The 20,672-nt window shown below is 42.6% G+C and overlaps 1 protein-coding gene across 1 annotated transcript; it reads right to left on the bottom strand.

Annotated features, from left to right (window-relative positions):
* Positions 1–217: 217 nt before the first annotated feature.
* Positions 218–15,977, bottom strand: LOC129819177 (interleukin-31 receptor subunit alpha). Its single transcript, XM_055875730.1, has 15 exons — positions 15,914–15,977; positions 13,521–13,811; positions 13,177–13,438; positions 11,359–11,536; positions 10,927–11,061; positions 10,673–10,777; positions 9,805–9,808; positions 9,408–9,643; positions 8,988–9,167; positions 8,697–8,828; positions 5,334–5,495; positions 3,350–3,493; positions 3,137–3,230; positions 2,926–3,007; positions 218–2,814 (listed from the first exon to the last, which is right to left on the bottom strand). Exons 2-15 carry the CDS (start codon positions 13,703–13,705, stop codon positions 2,224–2,226), a joined length of 2,490 nt encoding a protein of 829 aa, XP_055731705.1. The 5' UTR covers positions 13,706–13,811; positions 15,914–15,977; the 3' UTR covers positions 218–2,223.
* Between the last annotated feature and the right edge of the window lie 4,695 nt (positions 15,978–20,672).

The following is a 20,672-nucleotide window of genomic DNA, read 5'->3' as shown; positions in this document are numbered from 1 at the left end:
CTAAAATTAATTAAATACTTTTTTTTTCTCAGCAAGCTACCCACAATACCCCATAATGACATAGCAAAAATTGGTTTTTGGAAAATGTTGCTAATTTATAATTTTAAAACGTGAAATCACTTTTACGTAAGTATTTAGACCCTTTTACGCAGTACTTTGTTGAAGCACCTTTGGCAGTGATTACATCCTCGAGTCTTCTTGGGTATGACGCCCCAAGCGTGGCACACCTGTATTGGGGAGTGTCTCCCATTCTTCTCTGCTGATCCTCTCAAGCTCTGTCAGGTTGGATGGGGAGCTTTGTTGCACAGCTATTTTCAGGTTTCTCCAGACATGTTCGTTCGGGCTATGGCTTGGCCTCTCAAGGACATTCAGAGACTTGTCCCGAAGCCACTCCTGTGTTGTCTTGGCTATGTGCTTAGGGTCATTGTCCTGTTGGAAGGTGAACCTTTGCACCAGTCTGAGGTCTTAACCTGCTCCACAGCACTTTTATCAAGGATCGCTCTGTGCTTTGCTCTGTTCATCTTTGCCTCGATCCTGACTAGTCTCCCTGCCGCTGAAAAACATCCACACAGTATGATGCTGCCCACCACCATGCTTCATCGTAGGGATGGTGTCAGTTTTCCTCCAGACGTGACGCTTGGCATTCAGGCCAAAGAGTTCAATCCTGGTTTCATCAGACCAGAGAATCTTGTTTCCCATGGTCTTGAGAGTCCTTTAGGTGCCTTTTGGCAAACTCCAAGCGGGCTGTCGGACCTTTTACTGAGAAGTAGGTTCTGTCTGGCCACTCTACCATAAAGGCCTGATTGGTGGAGTGCTGCAGAAATGGTTGTCCTTCTGGAAGGTTCTCCCATCTCCACAGAGGAACTCTGGAGCTCTGTCAGAGTGACCATCGGGTTCTTGGTCACCTCCTTGACCAAGGCCTTTCTCCCCTGATTGCTCAGTTTGGCTGGGCGGCCAGGTCCAAACCTCTACCATTTTAAGAATGATGGAGGCCACTGTTCTTGGGGACCTTCAATGCGGCAAAAAAAATGTTGGCTCCTTTCCCCAGATCTGTGCCTTGTCATAGTCCTGTCTCGGAGCTCCATGGACAATTCCTTCGACCTCATGGCTTGGTCTTTGCTCTGACATGCACTGTCAACTGTGGGACTTTTCTATATAGACAGGTGTGCCTTTCCAAATCATGACCAACCAGTTGAATTTATCATGGTTAGACTCCAAGTTGTAGAAACATCTGAAGGATCATCAAGGGAAACAGGATGCCACTGAGCTCAATTTTGAGTCTCATAAAAAAGGGTCTGAATAGTTATGTAAATTTAAAAACCTGTTTTCGCTTTGTCATTTTGGGGTATTGTGTGTAGATTGCTGAGGAATTGTTTAATTTAATCAATTTTAGAATAATGCTGTAACGTAACAAAATGTGAAGTAAGTCGAGGGGTCTGAATACTTTCTGGAGGCATTTTGTGTTTTATATATCACACACACACACACACACACACACACACACACACACACACACACTGTAGGGAACATGTGTACAAAAAGGTGTTGTTGGTTCACTTATGTACTTGTTAAAGATGTTGGCAACTAATGTGTGAAAATTATGAAAGAGGATATCGCAAACAATGCTTCAATGTTTTCTCTCTTTTGTATGTTCCTCCTGAAACTGTACTTTTGACAAAGTACCTACTATATTTCACAGACTATCCTAACCAAAAGAGATCCAATAAAGAGACTTTGCGTCAAATAAGTCTCAACTATACTTGTAATGCCATGTGATGGTATTTGTTGAATCCATTACCAAATCCATATGAAACATTGAGTAAAAGCCTGCTATAGATGATATTGATGTCTTTGTTAGAGGGTCCATCTTTCTGATGTTGTACAGGTTCACTATGTCAGTTTACATAAACCGAGAATAAAATGGTCTCTGAAAAAACGATTGGGAAATTTCTGCTCCTCAAACAATCCCTCAATACATTCTGTGACCACTGCAGGCTATCAATACACGTATTCATAGGATAACAGCATTTTAAGTTCCTGTATGTCATTGAAAGTTTCTCATTCCAGAGTTATGACGATCCAATAATGTCTAGAACTCTAAGTAGGCTTGTCAACAGGGTGACACTGATGGCAGCATCTGGCTTTTTTACATAGATGAAAGGCTGAGAATTGTTCCACAGCATCTGTGAGAAAGGCAGATTCTAGAATCTACAGTAAACATTCTCAAAGAACCGTGTAATACAACTCAGATGGACTTGTGCTGCCTTGGGACAGGTGGAGGACAGTGTCATAGAGGGACTGGTGTATGTAATCTAACTCTGGTCTGGTCGGGGGAGAGTCTGTGTCCTCTGACTGGCTTGACTGGCCATGGGGTTCCAATGATATAGTGGCTGGAACACATTGTGTCATAGCCTGTTGGAAGAGTTCCATGGTCGTGTAATCACTCATAAAGGACAACTGCGGGCACTGGTGGGGCACTGTACTAATGGGGACAAGGTCTGTCGGTCTTGTGTCTGTGGTAGGTTTAATGGTGTCAGAAGTGGGATCTTGAGCGCTACTGTCTGTGGCTGTGTTTCTTCGGCACAAGCCCATGTTGATTTGAGGGTCTACTTCAGTGGGCTCGGCAGAGTCTGCGGTTGTCTTTGAAGGCCCTTGATTCTCCTCGTGGTCTGTGTTGAGGTGTAGACATGAGTCTGTGTTGCTATGGAGGTTGCTAACGGGAGACGTTTCTTCTCTACTGTCAACAATGTGCAGACTGTTGGTGTCCCCCTCCTCTTCCTCTAACTTCTGTCTGTTGATGGGCTCCAGGAGTTCCTATGAGAATCAATCAATCTTTATTGTTCCGGAGGGGGAAAATCGAACAGCAACACGGCATGATCTTAGACATAAATGCAATAAATCTGTCATGCATCACAATTTTCATACCAGCTCGCAGACCCCATCTATTTTCTGGATGGCATTGCTGTTACCAGGATTAGGGATACTTGGCCAAAGTAGTCTCTTTGCTCTGAAAGTACAACAAATGACCATGTAATATTTTAAAGTTTCCATTACTTGGATTCCACTGGGCAACATTTAATAGAGCAACACTAACAGATATGAATACACCTTTGACTTAAAAACATGACGACCGTACCTTTTTAACAACCTAGAGCCGAGATTAACCACAAGTAAGAGTAAAGTTGCTCCAATAACGACTCCTGCTATCATACCACCAATAGACAGGGATACTGGGGAGGGAAAGCAGGCAGGACAGGTCCTTCAAATTATTAAAAAATGGTATTCCAAATGTGGGATATCAGAGATTACAATTAAAATATAACCATTGATGAAAGATCAACACGCAAACCTGTTGACTTGGTTTCGAAGTATACGGTTGAGCTTCTCACTCCCATTCCTGCAGCAGTGAAGGCAGATAACTGGACTTGGTACACAGTATTGCTTTTTAGGTCCACCAACTCGTAGCTGGTTGAACCAGCATCCACAGTGACGTCTGTTACAGCGAAAACAATAGTCAAAGTCACTGAAGCATCAGAATAAATAGTAGTAAGACCACAATAATAATTTTAAGGAAGTTGAGACTTGAGCCTTTTGGGAACTAGACATGGTAGTAAGAATATCTGATAGTGTGCAGGAAGTCTTAACTTCTAAGAATAACTGTACATACAGTGCATTTGAAAATATGTTAAATCCTCAATCTACACACACTACCCCATAATGCCGATGCGCAAACAGGTTTTTAGACATTTTTGCAAATATTTAAAAAATAAAAAACACCTAATTTACAAAAGTATTCAGACCCTTTGCTAAGAGATTTCAAATTGAGCTCCGGTGCATCCTGATTCCATTGATCATCCTTGAAATGTTTCTACAACTTGAAATGTTTCCACAACTTGGTAAATTCAATTGATCGGACATAATTTGAAAAGGCACACACCTCTCAATATAAGGTCCCACAGTTGGCAGTGCATGTCAGAGCAAAAACCAAGTCATGAGGTTGAAGGAATTGTCTGTAGAGCTCCAAGACAGCATTGTGTCGAGGCACAGATCTGGGGAAGGGTACCAAAACATGGCTGCAGCATTGAAGGTCCACAAGAACACAGTAGCCTACATCATTCTTAAATGGAAGAAGTTTGGAACCTCCAAGACTTCCTAGAGCTGGCCATGCGGCCAAACTGAGCAATCAGGGGAGAAGGGCCTTGGTTAGGGAGGTGACCAAGCACCTGATGGTCACTCTGACAGAGCTCCAGAGTTTCTCTGTGGAGACTGGAGAACCTTCCAGAAGGTCAACCATCTCTGCAGCACCCCACCAATCAGGCCTTTATGGTCGAGCGACCAGACGGAAGCCATTTTTCAGTAAAATACACGACAGCCCACTTGGAGTTTGCCAAAAGGCACCTAAAGGACTCTGACCATGAAAAACAAAATTCTCTGGTCTGATGAAACCAAGATTGAACTCTTTGGCCTGAATGCCATTCGTCACGTCTGGAGGAAACCAGGCATCGCTGATCACCTGGCCGATACTATCCCTACGGTGAAGCATTGTGGAGGCAGCAGCATGCTGTGGGGATGTTTTTCAGAGGCAGGGACTGGAAGACTAGTCAGGATCGAGGGAAAGATGAACGGAGCAAAGTACAGAGAGATCCTTGATGAAAACCTGCTCCAGAGCGCTCTAGACCTCAGACTGGGGTTCTAGGTTCCAGTTCACCTTCCAACAGGACAACGACTTTAAGCACACAGACAAGACAACGCGGGAGTGGCTTTGGGTCAAGTCTCAATGTCCTGGAGTGGCCCAGCCAGAGCCTGTACTTGAACCCGATCAAACATCTCTTGAGAGACTTGAAAATAGCTGTGCAGTGACACTCCCCATCCAACCTGACAGAGTTTGAGAGGATCTGCAGAGAAGAATGGGAGAAACTCCCCAAATACAGGTGTGCCAAGCTTGTAGCGTCATACCCAAGAAGACTCGAGGCTGTAATCGCTGCCAAAGGTGCTTTAACAAAGTACTGAGTAAAGGCTCTGAATACTTATGTAAAATGTCATATTTCATTTTTACATTCGCTAAAGCTTCTAAGCCTGTTTTCGCTTCGTCATTTCAGGGTATTGTGTGTGGATTTAATCAATTGTTTTATTTAATCCATTTTAGAAATAAGGCTGTAACGTAACAAAATGTGGAAAAAGTGATGGGTTCTGAATACTTTCCGAACGCGGATATTAGCCAAACTATAAACAGTCTACACACTGTACTTTACTTTGCTCGAATTCTATGAATACTCACTCACTGCAAGTCTCAATTGCCACCTTTTTGTGAACATCAAATGAATCAATCTTACTTGTCTCAGCGTCTGTCCTGTCATCCGGGCTCTCTGTGTAATGGAGGATGTAGCCCAGCAGGAAACCTCTGGTGTCCTTCTCAGGGACTGACGTCCACTCCAGCACCATGGAGCTCTGGGTAACATTACTGCTGCTGATGTTCCCTGGGGCGCTAATTGGGGCTGAGAGGAAAATACACTGAATATAATCACAATGCATTTATGAATAATTGGTGTGTGGGTGGTTGGTTGATTGGGACATGCAGGTACTCAAGGTGTCATGTACTCTATGTACACTGTAATAAGCTAGTAAGTACATGAAGTGGTTCCCTGTGTCTTTGCTTTTGATATGTATTTGTGTGATGATCAGATGTTGATTTGATTTGATGTCCCTAAATCTGAGGGTGGTTTTAACTTTCTGGATTTGTACAACTCGCCACCCTAGGATTTACTTGGGACATATAGTTAAATGCACTAAAGAGGAACAATGGGTACATATTGAAGATGTGCATGCTCACGTCCAGAATCTTTTCATGTGTCTGTTTTCAAAAGATGGAGCTAAGAACATTATCTTCTATAACATTAACACTATAACTACATGGGAATTTTTTTACCGGATTCTACAAAAAACAATATTACTTCTTAAAAACAACCCTATGGAATAATCCTTGGATAGCTTTTCAGAATTCACAGATAAGGTGGAAAACTAAAGGCATAGAAACCGTAAGTGACGTTGTAATAGGAACCGTCACCCCAGTCTGAGGCCCTGAGTGCTCTGGAGTAGGTTTTCATCAAGGATCTATCTGTACTTTGCTCCGTTCATCTTTGCCTCGATCCTGACTAGTCTCCCAGTCCCTGCCGCTGGAAAACATCCCCACAGCATGATGCTGCCACCACCATGCTTCACCGTAGGGATGGTGCCAGGTTTCCTCCAGATATGATGCTTTGCATTCAGGCCACAGAGTTCAATCTTGGTTTCATCAGACCAAAGAATCTTGTTTCTCATGGTCTTTGGGTCCCTTTTGGCGAACTCCAAGTGGGCTGTCATGTGCTTTCTACTGAGTATTGGCTTCTGTCTGGCCACTCTACCATAAAGGCCTTTTTGGTGGAGTGCTGCAAAGATGGTTGTCCTTCTGGAGGGTATCCCATCTCCACAGAAGAACTCTAGAGCTCTTTCGGAGTGACCATCGGGTTCTTGGTCACCTCCTTGACCAAGGCCCCTTCTCCCCTGATTGCTCAGTTTGGCCAGGCGGACAGCTCTAGGAAGAGTCTTGGTGATTCCAAACTTCTTCCATTTAAGTATGATGGAGGCCACTGTCTTCTTGGGGACATTCAATGCTTAAAAAAATGCGTTGGTACCCTTCCACAGAGCTGTGCCTCGACACAATCCTGTCTCAGAGCTCTACGGGCAATTCCTTCGACCTCATGGCTTGGTTTATGCTCTGACATGCACTGTCAACTGTGGGACCTTATATAGACAGGCATGTGCCTTTCCAAATCATGTCCAATCAATTGAATTTACCATTGGTGGACTCCACTCAAGTTGTAGAAACATCTCAAGGATGATCAATGGAAACAGGATCCACCTGAGCTCAATTTCGAGTTTCATAGCAAAGGGCCTGAATACTTACAGTACCAGTCAACATTTTGGACACACCTACTCATTCAAGGGTTTTTATTTATTTGTACTATTTTCTACGTTGTTGAATAATAGTGAATGAATTAACACATGGAATCATGTAGTAACCAAAAAAGTATTAAAATGAAAATAGATTTGAGATTCTTCAAAGTAGCCTTGATGACAGCTTTGCACACTCTTGGCATTCTCTCAAACTGCTTCATTAGGTAGTCCCCTGGAATGCATTTCAATTAACAGGTGTGCTTTGTTAAAAGTTAGTTTGTGGAATTTCTTTCCTTAATGAGTTTAAGCCAATCAGTTGTGTTGTGACAATGTAGGGGTGGTATACAGAAAATAGGGCTATTTGGTATAAGACCAAGTCCCTATTTTGACAAGAACAGCTCAAATAAGCAAAGAGAAACAACAGTCCATCATTACTTTAAGGACCGCCACATGAAAGGAAAACCCAGAGTTACCTCTGCTGCAGAGGATAAATTCAGTAGAGTTAAATGCTCCTCAGATTGCAGCCCAAATAAATGATTCACAAAGGTCAAGTAACATACATCTCAAAATCAACTGTTCAGAGTAGAATGCGTGAATCTGGCCTTCATGGTTGATTTGCTGCAAAGAAACCACTACTAATGGACACCAATAATAAGAAGAGACTTGCTTGGACCAAGAAACACGAGCAATGGACATTAGACCAGTGGAAATCTCTCTTTTGGTCTGATGAGTTCAAATTTGAGATTTTTGGTTCCAACCCCCATGCCTTTGTGAGACGCAGAATAGGTGAACAGATGACCTCCGAATGTGTAGTTCCCACCCTGATGAATGGAGGAGGTGTGGGGATGCTTTGCTGGTGACACTGTCAGTGATTTATTTAGAATTCAAGGCAAACTTAACCAGCATGGCTACCACAGAATTCTGCAGCGATACGCCATCCCATCTGGTTTGCGCTTAGTGGGACTAGCATTTTTCAACAGGACAAATCAAATTTTATTTGTCACATCACATGCACCAAATACATATGTAGACCTTACTGTGTGTAGACCTTACTTACAAGCCCTTAACCAACAGTTAATGGCTTAATGACTCAAAACACACATCCCAGGTTGTGTAAGGGCTATTTTACCAAGGAGGAGAGTGATGGAGTGCTGCATCAGATGACCTGACTTCCATAATCACCCGATCTCAAACCAATTGAGATGGTTTGGGATGAGTTAGCCCGCAGAGTGAAGGAAAAGCAGCCCACAAGTGCTCAGCAAATGTGGGAACTCCTTCAAGACTGTTGGAAAAGCATTCCAGGTGAAGCTGGTTGAGAGAATGCCAAGAGTGTACAAAGCTGTCATCAAGGCAAAGGGTGACTACTTTGAAGAATCTCAAATAAGAATTTGATTTAACACTTTTAGTTACTACATAATTCCGTGTTATTTCATAGTTTTGATGTCTTCACTATTATTCTACAATGTAGAAAATAGTAAAAATAAATAAAAACCCTTGAATGAGTAGGTGTGTCCAAACTTTTGACTAGTATTGTATGTTAATAAGGTATTTCTGTTTTTGAAATGGTTTATACATTTGCAAAAAAATCTAAAAACCTGTTTTTAGCTTTGTCATTGTGGAGTATTGTGTGTCGATTGCTGAGAAAAAAATAGTATTTAATCCATTTTAAAATAAGGCTGTAACGTTCAAAATGTGAAAAAAGTCAAGGGGTCTGAATACTTTCTGAAGGCACTGTATATATAAAATATGTATTTCAGACTCACATCCTTCAGTGAAGTAGGACTGGATGCTCCCGTAGGTGCTCTCGCTGTTGTTGATGAACTTCAGGTTGCAGGGCTCTTTGTCTGGCCTCGTGTGCAGAGTGAAGGTGTACCTCTTATACAGCTCTAATGGCTCTTTAGTTCATACAACAACAAGAGTGGTTTTAAATGGGGGAACGTCTTTCATCAAGACAAACAGAAAGTACTGGTCATGATAATATGCTGTATCAATCCAAATATGTGAATCCTCTGTTGTTCTCATGTTAACACAGGAGAGAGATGTATGTACCTTACCGTGCAATGGTATGACTTCATAATTGTTCTCATCCTCATAGAAGGACTTGTGAGCAGCTTTGTTTCCTCTCGTCCACCACTCCACTGAGAAGCAGGAGTAGGTTTTGATCAGGTCATCCACCCAGGAGACAGTAAAGGACGTGTTGCCATTGAATGTCACATTCAGCTTCCCATATAAGTCTGTAGAGACAAACCAAACAACACTTCATAGTCCTTTCTCCTGAATCTGAGAGATCTCAGACATCCACTTCATCAGACTGATACCATGCTGTTACACAGGAGAGCAACTAGTAATGCATTTCTAATGCAACAATATAACTTACTCATAATACTGCTCAAGCAAAATAGTGAATACATTCTGACGGCCACAGTCTGATTCCTATATCGGAGGACAACATAACAGTTGATAGGTGTTTCTACCTTTGTCATCCAGTGGCCGTATAGTGCTCTGTGCTGCAGGTGAGGTCCCAGCCCTGTTGAGAGCTGTGATTTTGAGGTGGTAGGCTGAGTGAGACAGGGTCACTATGAGTAGGTGCCTGCTGGTGTTGAAGGTCTCAATAGGATCCTCTCCTGAGGCTTTCCCCACGGAAACACTGTAGCCCTCCGCTAACTCACTGGCTGCAAACTTACATGTACAGGACAATGGTAGGATCAAGCTTTATACAATACGTATTACAGCAACATTAGGATCCGCCTCAATTCGTCGGGGCATGCACTCTACAAAGTGTCAAAAGCGTGCCACAGAGATGCTGGCCCATGTTGACTCCAATGCTTCCCACAGTTGTCAAGTTGGCTGGAAGTCCTTTGGGTGGTGGACCATTCTTGATACACACAAGAAAAGTATGTAGGAGCGCATGACACCTACTACCATACCATGTTTGAAAGACACTTCTATTTTTGTCTTGCCCATTCATCTTCCGAATGGCACACATACTGTACACAATCCATGTCTCAATTGTCTCAAGGCTTAAAATTCCTTCTTTAACCTGCCCCTTTCATCTACACTGATTTGAAGTGGATTTAACAAGTGACATCAATAAGGGATCATATCTTTCGTCTGGATTCACCTGGTCAGGATGTCATGGAAAGAGTGGGTGTTCTTTTTTCTTTTCTTTTTTTCTCCCCAATTTTGTGGTATCCAATTGGTAGTTACAGTCTTGTCTCATCGCTGCAAAACTCGTACTGACTCGGGAGAGGCGAAGGTCGAGAGCTGTGCATCCTCCAAAACACGACCCAGCCAAGCCGCTTCTTGACACAATGCCCGCTTAACCCGGAAGCCAGCCACATCAATGTGTCGGAGGAAATGCCGTACACCTGGCAACCGTGTCAACGTACATGCGCCCAGCCCACCACAGGATTCACTAAAGCGCGATGGGACAAGGACATCCCAGCCTGCCAAACCCTCCCCTAACCCGGACGATGCTGGGCCAATTGTGCGCCGCCTCATGGGTCTCCTGGTCGCGGCCGGCTGCGACAGAGCCTGGACTCGAACCAGGATCTCTAGTGGCACAGCTAGCACTGCCTTAGACCACTGCTCCACTCGGGAGGCTTAATGTTTTGTATACTCAGTTTATAGTGTAGTGCGATAAACTATTACTTTTATAAATGTATACCTATATCAGTTTACTCAAACTTACTATTTTCACATTTGTATTTGAAATGTTCCTATTGTAAGGTTAAGTTACTCACGGGGAAATGAATTACCTTCCATTTTATGATCACTAATCTCCTCCCTTTGGTTTGTGGACGACTATCTTTTACCATCTCAATGACAGGCGTATCAGTAAGTTCTTAGAAAACAGAAGAAACATGGACACATATTTAGCTTATTTCATGTTATAAATCAGTAGAGTGGACAATTGATTAAGTCTATTTTGATAAGACCATTGAACAGATTTCTGGATCCCAGATTTTAGTTTTAGGTAAAAGGTCAACTCACCGGGTGGGACTGTGAAAACCTCGCTCCAGGGGCACTGGGTACATTTGTTGTTGGCCACACACTCTATCTGCACCTCATAGGACAGTGAGGAGTTAAGATTACCCACAGTGCACCTATTTCTATCCTTGGATTGCACTGGTGGCTATAGAGAACATAAATGAGAGGTTAGGTCTGTATAACTTATTTCTCTAAGGATTCTGCATTGGTCTTTTCCAGTCTTGGACTACTAGGGCTGGTTTTCCTGGCACAGATTAAGCCTAACTTTAGACTAAAAAGTACTTTCGATGGAGATTCTCCATTGACTAAACTTAATCTGTATCCGGAACTAGTATCCGGGAAACCGGCCCCAAGAGTTTCACTATTTATGCCAGCTTGTTTCAATTCTATAATCTAGCTCTATATGAGCTGTAGGCAGTACATTTCATATCTGACTTTTGAATCCCACCTCTTTCCATTGCGAGCTGTTCAGCTCCTTGTATCTCACAGAGTAAAGAGAGATATATTTGGTCTCCTCCTTCCTCCAGGAGGCCTGGATATCCAGCTGTCTTGAATGTCGATTCAAGTGTACATTAGATGGGGGGCCGCATCGAACTGCAATTTTTAAGATAGGCTATGTGATAAATTATCATTGTAATACTGTTATACTAAACTCAGCAAAAAAAGAAACGTCCCTTTTTCAGGACCCTGTCTTTCAAAGATAATTTGTAAAAATCCAAATAACTTCACAGATCTTCATTGTAAAGGGTTGCTTCCCATGCTTGTTCAATGAACCATAAACAATGAATGAACATGCACCTGTGGAACGGTCGTTAAGACACTAACAGCTTACAGACGGTAGGCAATTAAGGTCACAGTTATGAAAACTTAGGATACTAAAGAGGCCTTTCTACTGACTCTGAAAAACACAAAAAGAAAGATGCCCAGGGTCCCTGCTCATCTGCGTGAACATGCCTTAGGCATGCTGCAAGGAGGCATGAGAACTGCAGATGTGGCCAGGGCAATAAATTGCAATGTTCGTACTGTGAGACATCTAAGACAACGCTACAGGGAGACAGGACGGACGGCTGATCGTCCTCACAGTGCCAGAACACGTGTAACAACACCTGCACAGGATCGGTACATCCGAACATCACACCTGTGGGACAGGTAAAGGATGGCAACAACAACTTCCCAAGTTACACCAGGAAGGCACAATTCCTCCGTCAGTGCTCAGACTGTCCGCAATAGACTGAGAGAGGCTGGACTGAGGGCTTGTAGGCCTGTTGTAAGGCAGGTCCTCACCAGACATCACCAGCAACAACGTCGCCTATGGGCACAAACCCACCGTCGCTGGACCAGACAGGATTGGCAAAAAGTGCTCTTCACTGACGAGTCGCGTTTTTTTCTCACCTGGGGTGATGGTCGGATTCGCGTTTATCGTCTAAGGAATGAGCATTACACCGAGGCCTGTACTCTGGAGCGGGATCGATTTGGAGGTGGAGGGTCCGTCATGGTCTGGGGCGGTGTGTCACAGCATCATTGGACTGAGCTTGTTGTCATTGCAGGCAATTTCAACGCTATGTGTTACAGGGAAGACATCCTTCTCCCTCATGTGGTACCCTTCCTGCAGGCTCATCCTGACATGACCCTCCAGCATGACAATGCCACCAGCCATACTGCTCGTTCTGTGTGTGATTTCCTGCCAGACAGGAATGTCAGTGTTCTGCCATGGCCAGCGAAGAGCCCGGATCTCAATCCCATTGAGCAAATCTGGGACCTGTTGGATCGGAGGGTGAGGGCTAGGGCCATTCCCCCCAGAAATGTCCGGGAACTTGCAGGTGCCTTGGTGGAAGAGTGGGGTAACATCTCACAGCAAGAACTGGCAAATCTGGTGCAGTCCATGATGAGGAGATGCACTGCAGTACTTAATACAGCAGGTGGCCACACCAGATACTGACTGTTACTTTTGATTTTGACCCCCCCCCCCCCCCCCCCCTTTGTTCAGGGACACATTATTCCATTTCTGTTAGTCACATGTCTGTGGAACGTGATCAGTTTATGTCTCAGTTGTTGAATCTTGTTATGATCATACAAATATTTACACGCTAAGTTTGCTGAAAATAAACGCAGTTGACAATGAGAGGACTTTTTGTTTTTTTGCTGAGTTTAGATGTTGTATGTAACAATATAGAGGAAGGACTGGTCATATCACATCTTCTGGTTGCTGTAAACCCATAGGCTACACTATTATCACATAATGGAAGGAAAGAGATGCATACTGGAGGTAATTAATATAAACGTACCCAATTGTTGAGGTGAACCTCTGAAAACAGTCTTTGTGCAGCTCTTCAAATCACTCTTGTCAAATACATGAGCTGTCATGTTAAACTTTTTGGACAGATGAATATTCTGAGACGTCTCCGATATGTTTGCATGCATTTTGCTATGTGTTTTCCTGTGAAGAATATCAAATTGAATAAGATTTAGTAGTTCATTAATTAGATTTTTTTTTAAATCTCTCTTGTCTTCAGTCTACAGAGCACCCTAAATGCAAACAATCAAATTATATAACCTCAGAGATACATTAAATTAGCCTTGTGTTCTACACTACTTACTGTTCTATACAGAGTGTGTATCTTTGTGTTTGGTGTTTTACAGGTGTCCACACACATTTCCAGCTGATCCTACTTAAGCTCAGATGTTTACCAAAGCAATCTAATTCACTGACTCCCTCTGAAAGGAAAGGTTCAAAAGAGCAAATCGTTATAATTTCATTATAATAACATTTCATCAACCTCATCAACTGCAACTGAACCACAACTTGGTTTTTGGAATAGTTGTGTCATTACCTTGGGATGTGACACAGTGTCCATAACATGAAGAGATGTTCTTGCACCTACAGGTCACTGAAATGTACAGTATTGTCAATACATCATGTATCCTAACATAATAAACATTTCATGATGTTGCAACGGAAATGCTTTGTGAAACAAATCTCACATACTGAATGTGAAGATGTAAATGACAAACTTTTAAATGGTTTATTATGTTATGCAGAGTGGTGCTATAACTACGTGGCACAGAAGGAAATGGTGTAATTGTTACAGCAATACTATATAAATTGTGTAGTGCTGTTACTATAGCCATATCCTCTGGGTGCCAACTCCGATACCTAAAATAGATCAGCTTTGTTGCATAACTCATGCAAACGGGTGATAAAAACACGTCTTACTTTTGCCGCCATCCAAAAAGACCACTGGACATACAGTATCTACAGTGGGGCAAAAAAAAGTATTTAGTCAGCCACCAATTGTGCAGGTTCTCCCACTTAAAAAGATGAGAGAGGCATGTAATTTTCATCATAGGTACACTTCAACTATGACAGACAAATTGAGAAAAAAAATCCAGAAAATCACATTGTAGGATTTTTAATGAATTTATTTGCAAATTATGGTGGAAAATAAGTATTTGGTCACCTACAAAGAAGCAAGATTTCTGGCTCTCACAGACCTGTAACTTCTTCTTTAAGAGGCTCCTCTGTCCTCCACTCGTTACCTGTATTAATGGCACCTGTTTGAACTTGTTATCAGTATAAAAGACACCTGTCCACAACCTCAAACAGTCACACTCCAAACTCCACTATGGCCAAGACCAAAGAGCTGTCAAAGGACACCAGAAACAAAATTGTAGACCTGCACCAGGCTGGGAAGACTGAATCTGCAATAGGTAAGCAGCTTGGTTTGAAGAAATCAACTGTGGGAGCAATTATTAGGAAATGGAAGACATACAAGACCACTGATAATCTCCCTCGATCTGGGGCTCCACGCAAGATCTCACCCCGTGGGGTCAAAATGATCACAAGAACGGTGAGCAAAAATCCCAGAACCACATGGGGGGACCTAGTGAATGACCTGCAGAGAGCTGGGACCAAAGTAACAAAGCCTACCATCAGTAACACACTACGCCGCCAGGGACTCAAATCCTGCAGTGCCAGACGTGTCCCCCTGCTTAAGCCAGTACATGTCCAGGCCCGTCTGAAGTTTGCTAGAGAGCATTTGGATGATCCAGAAGAAGATTGGGAGAATATCATATGGTCAGATGAAACCAAAATATAACTTTTTGATAAAAACTCAACTCGTTGTGTTTGGAGGACAAAGAATGCTGAGTTGCATCCAAAGAACACCATACCTACTGTGAAGCATGGGGGTGGAAACATCATGCTTTGGGGCTGATTTTCTGCAAAGGGACCAGGACGACTGATCCGTGTAAAGGAAAGAATGAATGGGGCCATGTATGGTGAGATTTTGAGTGAAAACCTCCTTCCATCAGCAAGGGCATTGAAGATGAAACGTGGCTGGGTCTTTCAGCATGACAATGATCCCAAACACACCGCCCGGGCAACGAAGGAGTGGCTTCGTAAGAAGCATTTCAAGGTCCTGGAGTGGCCTAGCCAGTCTCCAGATCTCAACCCCATAGAAAATCTTTGGAGGGAGTTGAAAGTCCGTGTTGCCCAGCAACAGCCCCAAAACATCACTGCTCTAGAAGAGATCTGCATGGAGGAATGGCCCAAAATACCAGCAACAGTGTGTGAAAACCTTGTGAAGACTTACAGAAAACGTTTGACCTCTGTCATTGCCCACAAAGGGTATATAAACAAAGTATTGAGAGAAACTTTTGTTATTGACCAAATACTTATTTTCCACCATAATTTGCAAATAAATTAATAAAAAATCCTACAATGTGATTTTCTGGATTTCTTTTTCTCATTTTGTCTGTCATAGTTGAAGTGTACCTATGATGAAAATTACAAGCCTCTCTCATCTTTGTAAGTGGGAGAACTTGCACAATTGGTGGCTGACTAAATACTTTTTTGCCCCACTGTGTTACATATAATATCAGATGGTTTCCTATTACCAAACCCTAATTGGTTGAGAACTTTTGTAGGAAGAGTGCACTGCAATTCTGTTGTTTTAAACTGTTTTGTCTGGAAACGATAGTTGAAACGTACCTGGAGAAATTTGGAGAAGGGAAGAGAGCGAGGTAAAATATCCAAAGAGAACACCTAAACAAAGAGAGACAGCACCAGGGCTCGACATTAATGCTTGTTCGCTTGTCTGGGACAGGTAAAAAAAAGGATGTTGGACAAGAAGAATATCAATGTAAGTTGTCTGAATGGACAATTAAATAAAGCACACAAAAAAGTGTGCACTCTTCTCCCAGTCTCTGCACATCGTAGTTGAATGTTGGGGAGGTGTAGCTTACAATGCTCCAAGGGTTAGTGCTGTCCGGGGTCCTACCCCAAACCCTACCGCTACTCCCTTCCCTAACCCAGTGGCGTTTCGCAGGACCCCCAACAAACCATCATTTTTTGGATTGGGGGGGTTGGGGAGCAGACAGAATTTTGCATTTTTAAAGATAATTTCTTGCAATTCTACAGATATTGCCATGGGGCAGAAAGAAACATTTGCAATTTTATAGCTAATCTCATGCTATTCTGCACATTTTGCCATGCAGCTGAGAATAAAAAATAAAAAAGATTTCCAGCTAATTTCTTGTAATTGTAAAAAATCGAATCAATAGAGTAGCTTTTGGAGCTGACTGCCCGGGGACTGGGAGCACATAGTGTATGCTACAATGATTAGGCCTATAAGTTTGATTGTTTTTTTGGGGGGTGAGGAGGCCTCCTGGAGGTAGGTCCTCCTGGGCCCCAGCTGTGCTAGTCCAGCCCTGCTTATTTCAATTACTTTTCTTTACTGATAGCCTATTGGAGGAGAGGTGCATGCTTTATTTTGCTTGCTGCATGTAAAATAGGCTACATACGTGGAAAGGAGGAGACCATATTTTCCTAAAGTAGGCATATCTTGACAAATTACAACATATGTACCTTTCTGGACATTCTAAATTGTTGAGAATAGACCCAAACTGTTCCAAATAGTTGCATAATCAAGCCTATGCTGTTATTTTGACATTAAACAAAACAGGACGTTTGAGTGGTTATTCAAATTAATCTACATCGCTGCAGTTTACAGACAATAATTGTAAACTCATTTGATAACAAAAATACATTCCTCATTGCACTGTTGTTGTTGTTGTTGTAATTTTCTTGTCTAAAAATGTAGGCCTGGCCCTAATCAATAGTGGAGCTTTGTGTACCCGGGTACCACAGAGCGCAGCCTGGAGGAACACACAGATCTGCTATTTTTTTCTTGCATTTAGACAGGTAAATATTTAGCCTATAGCCCTAATATTTAGTTCATGAATGGCCTAATATCTAGCTAATATTTACTTCTTGCTTTAGCTTCTTATCTCTCCCAGCTGTTCACATGCACAATAGACAATTGGCTACGCAAGCCTCTCCGCAATAGGCCATTCCTCTTCTTGCGAAATACCAGGAATAGCTAAAGAACATTTATTTTGATATTTTTTTATACTAGGCCTATTAGCCTATTCGGGGAAAGAAGCAGCTTGCTCTTGCTAATTGCTGAATGTAAAACAGGCCTACAGCATCGGCCAAATTAAAGGTGCAAAATGCAGAAATCGCTTTGCCATTTCCTGATTGCTTAATTAAAATCTAAATTCACCTCATTTCAGTTTATGTGACAAAACAAGCAATATACAATGAGTGTACAAAACATTAGGAGCACTTTCCTAATATTGAGTTGGACCCCCTTTTGCCCTCAATTTGTCGGGGCATGGACTCTACAAGGTGTTGAAAGCGTTCCACAGGGATGCTGGCCAATGTTCCCTCCAATGCTTTCCACAGTTGTGTCAAATTGGCTGGATGTCCTTTGGGTGGTGGACAATCAAACCGGTGCACCTGGCACCTACTACCATACCCTGTTCAAAGGCACTTAAATATTTTGTCTTGCCCATTCATCTGCTGAATGGCACACATACAAAATCCATGTCTCAATTGTCTCAAAGCGTAAAAATCTTTCTTTAACCTGTCTCCTCCCCTTCATCTACACTGATTGAAGTGTATTTGACAAGTGACATCAATAAGGGATCATAACTTTCACCTGGATTTACCTGGTCAGTCTATGTCAGTGGTTCCCAACTCCAGTCCTTGAGTACCTCCAACAGAACACATTTTTGTTGTAGCCCTGGACAAACATACTTCATTCAGCTCAGTGAGGGCCTGATGATTAGTTGACAAATTGAATCAGCTTGTCCGGGGCTACAATAAAAATCTGTACTGTTGGGGGTACTCGAGGACCGGAGTTGGGAACCACTGGTCTATGTCATGGAAAGTGTTCCTAATGTTGTATACACTGTGTATACTAGAGAATCATTGCACCATAATCGCTGTGAAATATCTTTTCAATAACCAAAAATATTGTATTTTCAGCCATTTGAATCTGGTGTACCAAACCGAAAGTAAGACACAAAAACTAAACTTAAGAAATAGCACATATATAACAGATCTACCACTTATTCAAGTTGCTATAACTCACATACTGTATCTATATTGCAGCTCTAACTGTCGGGGAAAGTTGAGGAAAGAAAATGTGTTGGTGGGATAATTTTTGTCCGGTTACGATAACATTGTTGCACTGAAAATCGGCCTAGTTGCATAGCACAGACAAAAATGAGCACAGTGAAAAAGAAGACACAAAGGAATTGACAACCATTAGAAAAACGAAAATAATTTGCAAACCTCTTGAGCAACGAAGCAATAACATGCTATAAAAGATGTGCAGGCTAAACTGCATTTGTTGTTGAATTATGACATTTAAATAGTTCCTATATTATGTTGCATTAGGCCTACATGTACATTGAAGTATTATTTGCAGCTTTCACAATGAATACACCCTGAAAGGTCTTGTGTTACCACCCAGGTAGCCTAGTGGTTAGAGCATTGGGCCAGTAACAGAAGGGTTGCTGGATTGAATCCCCGAGCTGACAAGGTAAAAATCTGTCCTTCTGCCCCTGAGCAAGGCAGTTAACCCACTGTTCCCTGGGTGCCAAAGACATGAATGTTGATTAAGGCAGCCCCTCTTTGATTCAGAAGGGTTGGGTTAAATGCGGAGGATACATTTCAGTTGAGTAACTGACTAGGTACCCCCCTTTCCCTATTAATAGGCCGGATGCAGTACATTTCAGTCATTTGGCAGAGGCTATTATCCAGAGCGCCCTACAGTAGTACTTTTGCATACTGGTCTCCCATGGGAATCTAACCCACAACCTTGGCGTTGCAAACACCATGCTCTACCAACTGAGCCACATGGGACCGTTGATCAGGTGATTGACAGGTGTAAGATTGTAGAATGATAAATGATCAACTGTACTCTAGTGTAAATGCTCATCAACATTTTATAGTCATGTGGTGGCAGGTAGCCTAGTGGTTAGAGCGTTGGACTAGTAATCGCAAGGTTGCAAGATCAATTCCTCGAGCTGGCAAGGTAAAAATCTGGCATTTCCCCCCTGAACAAGGCAGTTCCTAGGCTGTCATTGAAAATAAAAATCTGTTCTTAACTGACTTGCCTAGTTAAATAAAATGTAGCTTATAGTTTATCGTTATTGGTGTTAGCTTGGATGGGTGCTGTGGATCTCCACTATCATCTGGGCTTGATCATGTGCCAAGTCTGTAATATACCCGTGTCACCCGGCAACTGGTTCAGACAAAAAACATTCTCCATTCAGGCTGCAAAGGTTTTAATTTTGCCCTTAACTAAATTTAATGCTGAGAAGATGGAAATAAACTGCAAAAATATTTTCCACCGGCTGCCTAGGAATAGAAGTCCTGGATGTTGGGTGGCGCAGTGGTCTAGGGCACTGCAACGCAGTGCTAGCTGCGCCACCAGAGTCTCTGGGTTCGCACCTAGGCTGGGCTGGGTTCGCGCCTAGGCTCTGTCGCAGCCGGCCGCAACCGGGAGGTCTGTGGGGCAACGCACAATTGGCATAGCGTCGTCCGGGTTAGGGAGGGTTTGGCTGGTAGGGATATCCTTGTCTCAGTATGTAAAAAAAAAAGAAAAGAAAAAAAAAAAAGAATGTATGCACTCTACTGTAAGTCGCTCTGGATAAGAGCGTCTGCTAAATGACTAAAATGTAAATGTTGTGTATTGCATTAAGCCAATCAGGTTGCAGCAGTCTGTTGTTTACCCCTGGCTGAACGCAGGGTCCAACACAAAGTAGGGCCACTCTAGATAATGAGGTGGTTACCAGCAGCTAGCATAATTCTCTGGTTTGTAAAGTTTGAAAAATATGCTAAAATCCGACCTCCAACGCCACATCGTCTGCTAAAATATGCTACCCAATGTCATGCTTGGTGAGTGTAGACATTTATAAGTGAAAGTGAATCATCAATGTTATAAAACACAAAGTTGAAATCAACTAGGATGGTGAACACCAAGTCTGTGTGCATGACCAGAGAAGCAATGGCATGACCACTGCTTGATAGATCGTTTACTGAGTTGCTACAGCTTGTTAACACAACAGCAGTGACTGGGCCATTGCTACAGCACTAGCCTGTGTGCCAGTTTCTTTAGCTAACCCACTCCCTGTACTCCGTGTCATGTATTTGTGCCAAAGACACTGGCCTTTCTGCCATCTTCAAATATGAACATTCTATCATTAATGAGCTCGAGGAGAACCGAGGATTTGATCCTGATTCAACCACCCTCATAGCTATCCCCCAATCACAACGATTATGCAAAAGTTGGAATTATATCACTTTTTTCTCCCCAGAACACGTTGGTATATAGTTGCTAAGCAACCGTTTTTTGTTTGTTTAGACAAAACCAGTCTGTCAAAAGTTGGTAGAGCAC

This window comes from Salvelinus fontinalis, chromosome 21, assembly GCF_029448725.1.
Source record: "Salvelinus fontinalis isolate EN_2023a chromosome 21, ASM2944872v1, whole genome shotgun sequence".
NCBI classification, from domain to species: Eukaryota; Metazoa; Chordata; class Actinopteri; order Salmoniformes; family Salmonidae; genus Salvelinus; species Salvelinus fontinalis.
The sequence above is the reverse complement of the archived record's forward strand: the minus strand, read 5'-3'. Positions and strand labels throughout refer to the sequence as shown.

Excerpts from the sequence above, each read along its gene's own strand:
- LOC129819177 (XM_055875730.1), bottom strand. The coding sequence starts at position 13,705 with ATGAGGTTGATGAAATGTTATTATAATGAAATTATAACGATTTGCTCT. Across the intron at positions 10,778-10,926 it reads GGTTTTCACAGTCCCACCCG|AACTTACTGATACGCCTGTC; the intron begins GTGAGTTGACCT and ends CTGTTTTCTAAG. Across the intron at positions 3,008-3,136 it reads GGCTCTAGGTTGTTAAAAAG|AGCAAAGAGACTACTTTGGC; the intron begins GTACGGTCGTCA and ends TTGTACTTTCAG.